The 14,650-nt window shown below is 26.4% G+C and overlaps 1 protein-coding gene across 1 annotated transcript in view; it reads left to right on the top strand.

Annotated features, from left to right (window-relative positions):
- Window positions 1-12,738, top strand: part of LOC112596013 — a 72,480-nt gene extending 59,742 nt beyond the window's left edge. The window contains 8 exon segments of the mRNA XM_025341451.1: window positions 11,493-11,627; window positions 11,629-11,689; window positions 11,692-11,886; window positions 11,889-11,912; window positions 11,915-11,967; window positions 11,970-12,062; window positions 12,065-12,080; window positions 12,083-12,738. Coding sequence (XP_025197236.1) covers window positions 11,493-11,627; window positions 11,629-11,689; window positions 11,692-11,886; window positions 11,889-11,912; window positions 11,915-11,967; window positions 11,970-12,062; window positions 12,065-12,080; window positions 12,083-12,303 — 798 coding nt within the window. The 3' untranslated portion in view covers window positions 12,304-12,738.
- The last annotated feature ends 1,912 nt before the right edge of the window (window positions 12,739-14,650 follow it).

The following is a 14,650-nucleotide window of genomic DNA, read 5'->3' as shown; positions in this document are numbered from 1 at the left end:
ATAACTATTCTCATAAAAATATATTATCTGACAATGGAGACAAGCATAAGTAATAATAATTTTATTTTTTATAACTTGAAGCATTAAAAAATAATTCCGACATTTAATGATATATACGTTTTATTCATAGTAAAGTTTTTATTGAAATCAACAATAAACAATACTTAGTAGTTATTGTTTTCAGTTCAGAGTACAGTAATGATTTAAATTTGGTTACGGTTTGATAATAACGTTAACATTGGTCAAAAATTAAAATTTTATAGCTTAATGCATGTTCTTAAAGTATAAGAATTCATAATTTCTTAGAAAAAAAAAGTTAAAGCATTAAATATCAAGAGTCAACGCTTTATATATGTATATATGTATATATATTAACTGCACGTTTCATTCATTGTCGTACATTATCTGTGGATTTATTAACGGTTTTCTTTTTATTCTTAAAAATGTCCATCTTATTTAACGTTCTCATCTATCTGTTGTTCTTAATGGTTTCTTTAATATTTAATTAAAAAAATTCAACATCATAGTATTTTTACAAATTGCTCTCGGTTTTAAATCATTATTTTTAACAATACTAAAATGAAAAGGATGAATAATTATTTTGTTCACTTAAAGTATTTCAAACCGATAGGGATACCCTAAATGTTAACTATAAAACCATAATGACAAAATAAATTTGAATAAACATGAATAAAATATTGGTAGATATTATGTATAATTAAGAGAAAAATTATTAGAATTTATCTATCTACATTGATTATAGAAAAACAGATCTTTGTATTTCTTATTCTATATTTTAATACAATTTAATACAGAAATAACTATGTTATTTTAGTTGCTTACTCATGTTTTTAATGTTTTATTTACGAAAATACAATGAAATTAATTTAATTAATTGTAAACGTCAATCAATTAGACATTTAATTTTTTAATTAATTTAATATTAATTAAAAAATTAAATGTCTAAAAAATAATTTTATATTTATTAATTCATCGTTCATGACTGAAACATTGTTTTTTGTACATTATACATTTTTTAACATGATTTTGAACTCTGAAATGTATTTTGCTTTAGAAAAAGCTGTGTCTTCCGCTTTTAGCTTTTTATTTAAATAAACTATTTAAAAGGAAAGTCTTGACTAATTCCTTGATCGATGTTTCGGAAACTCTGAATATATATATATGTATACTTTATACAATACATATAAAAATATCAAAAAAAAATTAAAATTAAAGAGTTAAATACGTGTCATTTAAAGAATTGCGTACAAAAAAGTTAAAGTATTATATTTTTATCATGAAAAATAGTTCAATGGATTTTGATCATTTGCATTGATTAACACGTATTTTATTTTTACATGCTACAATACAAGTGTTATAAAATGTAATATTACACAAAATCGTAAAATATATTTCATTTATCACTTATAGTTAAATTATATTAATAAAACATCATTATAGGGAAATAATTGTTTATTTTATTGATATACATTTATAATGCACAATTTTATTATTTAAAAATTTTAATTTTTTAAGAAAAAAACTTCATTTGACTTGTTAAGAAATATTGAAAACTATGTTAAAATTGATCAAAGTTTTTTTATTGTATATGTTTGCAAAATTTAGAATTAGTAATTAAATATTGAGCGCATAGAATAACATCATAATCAATTTGAAAATTAGAATGTGTATTTAATTAATTTCTATTAAAATTAAATCAGATAATAAGTAATTTGTGTAGCTCAGCCTCCAACAAATAATATATGTTTTATTTTCTTCACTACTAAAAACCCGTATTAACCCAAATAAAAACGATTATCAACACACACATTTTTTTTAAAGTTATTTTTTTCTATATTTGAACGTTCGAGTGCATCCAACGCCCAAAACCCGAAATTCGAAAAATTCATTTGAGTGAAAAGCCTTGCTTAAAGTGTTATGTCTCTAAGATTTAATTTACACTGACGCTTTTTCGGTTTGGTATATTTTTTCAATCTGTTTTGTGTTTATTACTTTAAATTTTGTAACTAAATGTTAAAAGAAAAATATTTTGTTCTGAAAAAAATTAAACCACATTACGAGATATTTCTACGAGAAATAAAATTAAATGGTATTATATTGTTTTAAATTTATTAACTTTTTTTTTTAATTTTAATTTTGAGTCCAAGCCTTATGAATTCTTTTAGGAGATTATATTTGAATCCTTATCTAGCGGGTGTTTATAAAAATTTTCAAATAAAATATGTTATAATATAAAATAATTATATGTTAAGCAAGAATTAATTTAGAACTTAAGTAGCCCGTGAAATTAGTTAGACACACATTACGATATTTAGTGAATTTGTTAGTAAATTAAATTGTTTACAATGCTTTTAGTTTACATACGTACTTTAATCGTATTTTAAGCATTTTTTAAACCTTATATTAAATTCAAATATATTTTCAAATTATTCATTTTTAATACATAATATTTTTGAACATATATTATAAGATAAACAATATTAAAAAAATACCTATGTATTATTTAAATATCAAAATAACAAAATGTTTTACATTATAAATGTAGTAAACCAATGTTTATTATTACTTACCACTATAAAATACAGCAAATAAGGTACGACAGTATTCATTTCATTTTTTAAATGTATTTATTTACGAAGTAGATGACATTTTTTGGGATTCATCGAAATAATCTCTAAGGAATTCAGCAGTAACCGTTAAAAAGTGGAAAACTTTAGAGTCGACGTCAACAGTTTATTCCCGCCAGTATTTGATATTGCATGGTAAATTACGCGCAAACATTATTGACAGACTCTATCAGACCCATATATGTGTGTGTGCGAGTATTTTCATATAAGTCGCTACGTTAAACTTTGCAGTAACGATGCAAAATCGACTGGAACAATAAACAAAAGAATGATGGCAAGGGGAAAAATGTTTTTGGAACGTGTACAATAATCGGATGGTATACACGCGTCTCGAGCCTATAGTCTGTCGAGTATTATTTACTCAATATTGCAGTATTAAAAAACACCCATTCTCACGTACGCCAAAATGGGCGTGTGTTGTTAAGCTATAAATTCCAATACTTGAATCTCCGATTGAGAGTTACTGCACACCTTACCCATCCACCAACCATGTATAGGTACAGCACGTGCGACGAAAGAAGCTGTCCTCGACGTACGTATGCAATATTTTATTATGCAGCGTTGTCGTCGGTGTCCTAGACTATTATTTACCACATTATAATCATAGAACCTATATATTATACACATATTCTCGAGACGCTACAGACTTATACATCCCAAGAGCTCAATGTAGTTAGTCCTTCACATGCACCGTTGTTCTAGATTTTCTACGTTCTCAAAGTTATTATACTTAAGTACCGTGAAGATGTTTCATTTATCTATTTAAAAAAAAGTTAGTATACTATTGTAGGGACACTTTTTATTTAAGTCAATTGTTTACAAGTGAATGATAATATAACCAATCAAAATATACTAAAGCAGAATTAAGAATTTATGAGTTCATATTTTTGGTATTTTTTAATAATAAATAAAAACAAAAATACAATTTTTAAAATGACATTGTTTTAGATTAACCAATAGGTAATAATATAGATCTAAAAAATTAAAAAATGAAATTTCTTATTCAATTTTATGTTTGTTTGTTACATTACATTGGTGTGAATTTTTGTCTTTTTGACGTATTCATATCAAACAAAAATATCTATACATTTTAATAATCAACGCAAAATATAAATTATTTTAATAAGTATAGCAATAGATAAATTTTTTTTTAGACGCGATGAGAATGTAAAAGTATTATTTCTAATCTTACCTTTTATCAAATATTACGAATAATTATATATTATTTACCATCGCTGTACATTTGTTTATATTATAATTTATAACACATGACAATAATTCGTTTATTTCAAATCGGTACTGAAACAATTTCCTTAAATAATTTTGTTTCCCAAGAGAATATAAGATAGGTTAACAATTTGAGCTTTAATTCTGTAATTATTACATTTTAAATGCACGAACTGTGGCTTTGTGTCAAATTGTTACACAATTTATTCACAAGCTATAGAGTTGGTGAGACTTAATATTTTAACGTTAGATGTAATATTTGGAAATTGAATAAAGCCAATTTCTATTTAAATTAAACAATTTAAAAAAACACACTTTCTCGTATTATACAACGTTGTACAAGAAATATTTCAAAATGTTTTGATTTATAATATTGAATTATTTTCTATAAAAGTTATTATGACTCGTGTTGAGATTCTTTTGAAACATGAATTAATTTTTCCTGGGGTGAATAACATTAGTTTGTTAATTTCTGGCTGTATTATGTTAGACTATAATAATGCATAATATAAATCAGACATCTGTCAGCATTGTGAAATGCGATTTTTGATTTTTGTTATTTTAGAGAAAAATAACATTGCTTTGTCTTCCTTGTGATTTTACTATTTTAAATCAGCTTTTGTAACAGTGATCATACAGCTGTGTTTTCGATAAATTAATTATATTATAAATGAAGAATGAAGTTCTAAACGATTATTTTATCAGATGTCAGTGAAGTGTTTGATTTTATCAAAATTACACATTTATAATAGATATCAGTGTTATAATGGTATTGTCATTGAAGACATTTTTCATGGTCATTTAAATTTTTACAGAAATAATAAGAAATATTAATAATATAAAGATATTACGGTTAGAGAAGAAAAAAAATATATTTGAAAATTGTTCCACTATGTGGTTTAGGTAAAATAACTGCTGAATATCTCGTTATATTTTTCAACATTTTAAATATTAATTTTATTATTTATTATTACAATAAAACCACTATCTACCCACAACCAATTCTTTATCTTGAGCATTATAAAATAGATCTTATATTTTTTGGTTTTATGCATTTATGCACGATACTCGTATATTTATATACATTGTATTCATTCATATTAAATCATTCTATATAATGTTATGATCTGTATAAACGCTCCTCCGAGTATCCTTTATCCCTACTAAACTATAACAACTATCGTCCACTGTTATTTCTTTTGATCGTTTTTTTCAACGATTAAGTAATAAAAAAAAAACTGAAAACGTTTCGAATGAAGCAAATGCAATTTTTGTTTGATCAAAAATATTCAACGGCTGTGATCCTTAAAATTCACTACTAGAGAAACCGCTAGCGGCAGCCTACCTGAAAATAATTCAAACATTGAAAATACTAAAAATCCCTTTTATTGTGATATTTGAAATATAGTTTTATACATGTGATGAAAAATAAAATACATCAATATCATATAATTCCATTTCTAATTTTTATAGAATACAATATCAACAATGAAAAATATCGTAAAAGCCGTATGGCTATATTTCAATAATATATTAATTACTATGATCATTATTTAAAATAAAAAAGTTCTATACAATTAACATTTTTATTAAATTTAACTCCATGAAATTTTATAAGTTAAGACTATATATATTTTTTTTATTTTTTTTTTTTTTTTTAATAATGTAAATAAAAATAAAAATAATTATCACTATTATATAGCCTTCAAATATATATAACGTTTTTAATTTATATTACATAACTTATAGTTTAAAAAAAGAATAGGTACCTACTACCTACGTCCTATACTTTAACACCGGTTTAAACATTCTAACACATATTTACTGTATATGAAAAATAATAGAAATATTTCTTGATAATATAAAATCATATTACTTATTGAATATTATGAAAAATTTATAAAATATAAAATTGAAATTGAAAAATATGGGCCAGTATAAATTCCACCGATTTGTTATATTTACCTGAAAAAAATTTTGAAATTCCATCGTAAGTACAAACATCATCAGAGTCTAAAAATACTAATCCGAAGCAAATTCTAAGTCAATCACTTATTTCAGTTATTGTTTTATACTCTTCCATTTGACCAAATATTTGGATTGATATTCACCAACTTTGTGTAATATAAAACCTACAATCCATCAATTTCGAATTTGACCAAATAAAAATAGATTTGACAAGTTTTCAGATCAAAAATACATACCGGGGGAATTTACATTTTTCTTTCATGGGGAAAAAAAAAAAACTATTGATAGAATTTAAATTTTTTAAATTCAACTTACATGCCTACCTGTAATTTTGTAGAATTTATAATCGCCCGAAAAAAGTATTAAATTAAAACATTAACATAAATAAATGTGTTTATAGTTTTTAGAATTATAAGGTATGCTATAATAATTTAAAACGTATTATCATACTATTACGACTTTATTTAAAATAACTTAAAATATAACACATATGTATAATATATACATTGTTTATATATATATATATATATATATATATATATAAATTATATTTTCTGAAATTAATTAAAGTAATAATAGGTTCATAATGAATTTTAACTAATAGTCATTATTATAGAAGTATACATTTTTATTTTTTTTTAAATTTATTTGAATTGAAAATTATATATAACATATTTATAAAATTTATATTGTTACTATTTCGTAACTATCAATAGAAAATACTCGTTAATTTTTCGATTTATTTTGAGCAATATATAACAGACCAGCTGCTGATACTATTATTTAGTCTATATTCGGAACTTAAAATTAAGGCGGAAGAATTCTGTTTAATTTATTAAATATTAAGACATGCGATCCTTGGTTATCCAAACTAAAATCAAAGTAAGATAAACTACGGGATGCGTTAAATTATTAAACGCATTTATTTTATTGAAAATATAAATGAATCTTCAATGAAAGATTAATAATATATCTGCTCTATGGTGGAAAATGGTACCTACTAGCTTGAATGTTGAAAAATCGTCTTATGAACAATTGAATCCGAGCCATGAATAGGAAAAATAATTAAGTTAGATGAAATGACCACCTTTTATCAACACAATCCTGTACAGTTTATGGTGTTAAGTCGTAGAATATAGACCGGGAGATCGATTTATGGTGTTAGTGTTTTCAAACTAATCTATATTAATTAGTTTAATCTAATAATTAATGGTGCATTCTTTTAAAGCCATTATTATTTAAGCGAAATCCTGAACAAAAAAAAAAAAAACCAAATACGTTGCACTATGTATTGTATCTTAAATGTCTTAATAATCAACTATTTATGCCAACGATCTCTACATACAATAATATTTTATATCAAAAAAGTGATTGTCGTCAGTTCATGCACTGAACTCGTTAAATATATCAATGTTTATTACGCAAAACAGCTTTAATGTTATTTGCAATATAAAAAAGTAAAAATGTAAAACACTATTGAAAATATGTGTATAAATAACATACTATATAGATCGATAGGCCAAACAAATAAATCACATGTTGGATTATACCAAACTTGTGACATTAATGATTACCTAGATTAAGTGTATTAAAACAGTGTTTCTCAACCTTTTTTTATCACGGTGACCCCCAAATATATATTGTAAATACATGTAAATATATATTTTATACATGTCGGTAACCCTAAAAATTTAGTTGACGACCTCTAAAAAGTTCGTGACTTTTAGGTTGAGAAAAAACGCACTAAAGAATATTATATTATTATGTCCAGGCTCTACTGATTTAAAAAATAATGTATCTCAATAAATGAAAGATAAGTTTATGTAAATATATCGGGTTCCGTAAATTAAAGTAAATACCCACTATCCAGTGATATTGCGTACTATAAAAAATCAAAATGACAGTGGGAGCACTTAAAAATAATTGTAAACTTAAAATACGCAAAAATTATAAAAGCAACTTTATATTATTGTTATCAAATAGTTTTGTAAATATAACTGCTAGAATGAATAAAATAAAAACTTATAAGTACAAAATTTAAAGAAATTAAAATATTAAGTATCACGCTGGAGTGTTCAACATAAATCTAATAGTATAAGAAACACACATTCAAATAAAGACTTAACACATCCACTAACTCAAAAGTGATGAGGTGTTGATATGAAATTATGAAAGAATTTATGTACTATATCTTTAGGCTCTAAACATTGCTTAAAGTTTAAATAAAATTAAACATTTTTTTTTTAGTTTTGTAATATCATTACCAATTTGTTTATTTTGTACCTGTAACTAATACAATTTAAAATATTATGTATCCATTTATTTTTTCGTGTAAGTACATTCATTATTGTTAATTATTAGTTGAATTTTTTATTTATTTTAATTAGTGCTTAATGTATTGCACGTATTAAATATTTTACAGGCCGATTCTTATAACTATTAAAGAACTATTGTAAAATATATTAAACAATGTAATTATACAAAAAGAAATTTAAAAAATGTAATGAATAAGTTTTATAAAATGCACACAGATTTTTTTTTTAAACATAAGCAATAAGTACAATTGTTTTAATAGAATGTGTTTAATATTTCATAAAGCTTTTATCTCAAATGCAAACAAATAATGAGAATTGATATTCCAAAAAAATGGTTGAAATTAATATTTAAATGGCCTTATTACAATTTTATTGCTTTCTTCTTACCCAAAAAGTTTCTTGTATTTTAACAACGAAATAGTTATTCGTTTATCCCACATTACTGTAGCCTGTAACTTATAAGTAACGGATTATATATTTAACAATTAGTATCAAACTTTTATTTTAGTTATTTATTTATTATTCACCAACAAAATCTTATTCATTTTGTTTTAGCTATTTAAGTTTTATAAAACAGTAAGCTACTATTTTAACTTTTACTCTAAGGTAAAAATACAATAAATTAAATATAAGAACTAAGATAGTGACACAGTAAAAATTTTATTTGAGAGATGGCCGGTTTCTAAACTTTTTAAGGGGCAGTAGATGAGTGAGTGTGTAATACCAATGCATAATAATTTAGTATTAACTAGTATTTTAGTGCTTACTACAAAAGGTAGTTAAAAATATGACAGTTATTACCTTTATTGAGTTTTGGGTAGGTGGACAAGTGAAATATTAGACTAGTCCCTAAAAAGTTCATGTTTACCAGGCCGTAACACTGAAATAATCATAGGTGTATTAAGTATAACTTTATATCATACAATATTTGAATCATGATAAAAATTGTTAAAGTAATTTAATATTTATATAAAGTATATAATATGACAATATACGTACATATTTATATACTACGGACTTCTATTTATTTTATTTTTAGTTTTTCTTCGAGAAAATAACATGTAAAAAGTATACTACCCAATACAAAAATATCTACTCTGCAACATAATTTAATTAAAATTATCTTAGTATATTTTTTTCTTTTGGTATTATTATTTTTTATAACATTATAATTCATAATTAAAACAACTGTAAAATATCCAATAAAATTAAAAATTATAGTTGTTGAGGATCAAGTATAAAAATGTATTTTATTACCATGACAATATAATGTTATGTGCAATAAACATATTATTATTAGCATAGTTATATGAAATTATCTGTAATTTGTATAATAATGCATGTAAAGTTCTTGTGTAATTTTGTTTTTTGTTTTTTAGTTCCCAAATACGTATTTAAATAGTAAAAAAGTAAAGTTTTATTAAAATAAATACAGTTAAATTTAAATTATTAGTCTTAGATTTTTAGAATTAAGAAAACTTAATCTTCCTATCTGATATTCTATTATAACTTATTTACATAAATAATAAAATTAACGAAAATAAGGATTTTAAGTATTTATCTGTCTGATTATAGTAAATAATTACCTAAAACCTAATACACATTACACGTAATCATTGTTACAAGAAAATTTAAACTTTATATAAATAATTTATTATTAATAATTTTGTATAATATTATAAAAACTCCAAATAACAAAAAGTAGATTACATTGTAATCTTTTTTCTAATATTGTTATAATATATTCGTTTTAATCTTATTAGATAATAAATGAATACTACGTCTAAATATAAGTTGGAGATATAATATGTAGATTATTCAGGCAAAATAAATGATACATTTAATAGGCAACTTATATACTTAAACTAGTCATTGAAATATAAAATTTTTTAAACTTTTATTCATTGATACTATATTATTATATTGATTTTAATGTTTTTTTTTTATATTTTACTGTAAAAAAAAAAAAGTTATACTATTTTTAATTTGAATAGTATGGGTTGTTATTATGTTGTTTTGCCATTTATACTACAATTAATACAATTCATAAATTCTAATCTCCGAAGTTAAGTTAAAAGATAATGAGGCTATCAAAAGAGTATGCGCACTACTTTGTGAAAATAAAATAGATTTAAACACGAAATAAAATAAAATAAAACATAAAATATCTAGTTCTCTCAGTATACTTGCTTTTATCAGAAGATTCAGAAGATTATTCTCCATCTTAGTTTACGACTGAAAATAGTTATAGTCGGGAGAACTATATTACTCGATTGTAAGAAAGTCAAGTTTAGAACTTTCAAAGAACACAGTTCAAATAGCCCGGAGATAAAGTTAACCTACTGGAAAAACTTTATGAGAATAAATCGGACAGAGTATAATAAATAAAAACTACCTGCAAACATGCACAATACGTGTGATCTGACATACTAGTTTTGTACTATTACATATTTATTAATAAATAAAAACTAAGTCGTTAAATAATCATATTTGTACACATAAAATATAACAGATATGAATTTAATAAGTAACTCATTGTTGAATAATTTAATAATATATTCTATACACGTACACGTGTTATGGTTAAAGTATTTCAGTAATTATTACCAAGTCTATAGTGATTTAGTATTGTCCTAGATGATTACCATAATCAAAACGATAAACAATTTTATCTTTATTTTTAGTCGTTATGAAAAATAATTTTATATTTTCTAATGTTATTAATTGTATTACTATATATATATATATATATATAAAACCTACTAGCACTTGATGGTATTCTCGGTGTATTTTAAATGCCACAATATTTGTATAAAACGTATACCATTCCTATAAGCTGACGATTTCATATATAACTACACAATAATAACGTTGTTAAAGTTACGACGACTTAATCTAATGGTTTTGTCGATCGATCGAGTAGCCTTATATGCATAATTTATATTATAATTTGCTACACTCACGTGAAAATAGAAAAAATAGAAAAAATGTATATAATATACTAGGAAAGGATGCAAGGCTCGCTATTCATTCATTAACTACGCATCAGTCCATCCCGACTACCTGTGATATTTACCACTGGTACCCACTCTCCCATTGTTTTGTGTAATTTAAAGTGTTTGTAATTAAAATATAAATAACTTCGTTTCGCAATAATAAAAATGAGGTGCCTATTATTTTATCATAAAGATAATATTAATAAAACATTTTTGGGCCGTAGCTCCTCGCCGGGAATTTTCCCGGTAGTTATCTCGCCGGCTCAGTCAGCCCGGTTTTTTATTTTATGAAAATGAAATGATTATTTATTTTTTTTTTTTAATTTATTCATTTGCAGCACCGCACGTCGTTCTCAAAATTCAACGTGAACAGTTGCCTAGAACCGTCAGCGATTTTCCAGACGATCCAGCCAACGCATCGGGCCCTCCAAATCCGGCCACGGCAGAACTCATTCGCGGGCGGCGGCGCGTTGGCCGGGCGCCTGTGGCCCGTCATGGCTGACCGGTCACTAATGGCCACTGCTGATGGCCGGCCGGCGCGGAAGGCCAGATCGGCGGCCGACATCAAGTCGCTGGTGCAGCACGAGTGCGGCCCCGCCCGGACTAGCCGGTCGATGTTGCCGATGACGGTGGGCGCGGCCGCCGTGGCCCGCGATGTGGCCGAGCGCCGGGTGTCGTGCGCCGCGCCCGCGACCACGCTGCCGTTCGGCGAGTTGCGCGGCACCGGCACCGGTACGGTTACGGTTCGCTGTCCGTGGCCGCGTCAAGGAACGCCGGTCGTGCGGCCTGTTCCCGTCGCCCGCCTCGGGGCCGCGGCGTCCGACAAACGGTTCTTCTCGTCGTCGTCGTCGTCCACCAACACGCCGCCGGCCCCGTGCCTGTGCGACGTGCCGTTCGGCCAGCCGTCGTCTCGTCGTGGGCGTCCGCCAACGCGATTTCCTCATGACGCCGTCCACGTCGCTGGGCGGCGGTTCCAGTTTCGGCGGCGGCGGTATCGCGGGCGGCCGGCGGACGTCGTGCGGCATGGACCACCTGTGCCCGACGTCCATAACGCTGAAGGATCGCCGGCCGTCGTTCAACAACGTCATCGCTCAGGTGACGGCCGAACGCCGCCCGTCGTCGAGCATGCTCAGGATCAGCAACGTTTGATGCGGTGGGCGCGGCCGTAGTAATCGCTGTGGTTTGCGATAGTATGATGTTATATTATTATTGTTGTTGTTATGGCGTCACGTGTGAGTATATTATTTACACGTCGAGTCGACCGTCCATAACGCGTATATCAATTATTACCACGATGCAGGTCGACTGGTAAAAAAATCTAAATTTGTTTCCTCGATCTTCAAAAAAAAAAAAAAAAATAAAAAAAATCATCTCCATGGGAATTCGATTGTGGAGATCCGATCGTTTATATTATTATTATTATATACATATTATGATACAATTCCATTTAATACGTAAATGGATTTCATTTTTAAAGATAAGTATCTACACACTCATACGTTTTATGAATTGAATAGGTAGTATATAGTCACGTGACCTACGTAAGTTTATTATAAATTATAATTGTATGTATATATTGTATTAAAATATCATGTCACATTGTACTTACAAAATATATTAATATGATTACGTTAAAAAAGTGCCCCTCCCCCCCCAAAAAAAATCATTATTAATGTCTATTAATTAATAGTTGAAATTAAACTTACACATGTTATATCATAATAAAATTAGGAAATACAAATTTGACAAAAAAAAAAAATAAAAAAATAAAAATAAATAAAAAACAAATTACATATTTTATGATCAAGAAACATGTTCACATACCCCGGGGACATAGTATTTTTTAGTTCAATTACATTACGTACTTACCCATATGATTAGCGCAGCATAATAATGAGTTTATTTTTGAAGAATAAGTTTTCCTACAGCATAAAAACATCTATTATGAAAAATCATTAACATAAATATGCATCCATACACAAAAATGCCACTCATAATGATTGACCCTCCCAAAAAAAAAAAAAAAAATCTCTAGTTCCCATGCATAATATGTACAGTATGTACACAGTATGGTTTTTATTTTTTCATTCACAACTATCTTTATTCTTAAATTTAAAATTTAATTATATTCTGACTTTTAATTTTGAGATGTAGGTATATTCAAAGTTTAGAGCTGTTATTATATTTATTACATTTATTTAAGTGAAAATGTATTTTATTATGGTTTTATTTAATTTTAAAAAGTTCATATAAGTGCATAGCGTTAGGTGAATATTATTGAAAGTACAATATATTTAAAATAGCAATTGTAGGTATAAGCTTTTATGTCAATGGGTGACAATGTAGTCAATGTATAGTGTGACAAAATTCAAGAGAAACGATATTATACACCGTTATAATATTATATTTCTAGACTTAATAATTTCCAATCCGAGAGATGTCGTGTTGTCAGTCTCCTGAAGATTACGTGCCCAAGGTGATGTGTCAAATTAAGAACCACATCATGTCACCTATATTATTCACAGATTTCATGTTGTAGAGCTATATACTTGTTATTAATATGCCTCTACGATCGCTATTTATAATGTATTAAATTTACATATAATATTTTAACTTATATTTCGAAAATATATATTACATGTTTTAAAACGATTTAATGCATATATAATTCAAGCATAAAATACGCTAATCTTAATCCATAAAAAAATTTAATTTATATAAAAAATTATTATTATTGTGTTTAGGATACAGTGCGTAAATAAATATACTTAGGTACCCGCAATAACCACTTAAACGTTTTCGTATAAAATATCAATAATAAGTTATTATTAATAACCGATTCTTATATCCAATATTATACCAAGTAATATAAATTTTACTAACGTGTAGTTCAAAAAACTAAAAACACTTTTAAACATGCTTCTAATAATAGGTACCAAAAGGTTTCCGGTCACAGATATTAATACTTACCCAAGTTTTATTGGTCTAATCATTTTGTTAACGACTTAGTAACACGCTATGTTACATTATATAGTCATCAAATGAATTTGTTTGATTTATTTAAGTTTAATTCATGTTAAACGATAACAATGGTAAAAATGGTTTCATATTTGTTTTTTTTTCTTTTTAATCATTGATTTTCAAATTTTATCGTATCAGATAATACGATGAAATACGAATCGTATAATGATATTAAAAAATTTTCAAATGTGTGAGTATGTCGTTTTAATCTATTAAAAATTCTATTTTCTTACATAATATTGAATTTTAATATCATAATATTAATTTATAACTTAATGTCAAATAATAATAATAATAATAATAATCAATGTTATAAAAAGAAAGCTAAATAGATAAGCTTTAATATGCCTGTATAGTGTGTTATAGATTTGATCTCTCCAAATGTTTGTGTTTATAATACAATTTTATTTGACGACAACACATTCACAAGTTCGACAGATAATAATAAATTAATCGTGTACATTCTTCCGTTTCA

The sequence above is a fragment of the Melanaphis sacchari genome, unplaced genomic scaffold, assembly GCF_002803265.2.
Source record: "Melanaphis sacchari strain LSU unplaced genomic scaffold, SCAv2.0 Contig2_pilon_pilon, whole genome shotgun sequence".
Taxonomy (NCBI): domain Eukaryota; kingdom Metazoa; phylum Arthropoda; class Insecta; order Hemiptera; family Aphididae; genus Melanaphis; species Melanaphis sacchari.
The sequence above is the reverse complement of the archived record's forward strand: the minus strand, read 5'-3'. Positions and strand labels throughout refer to the sequence as shown.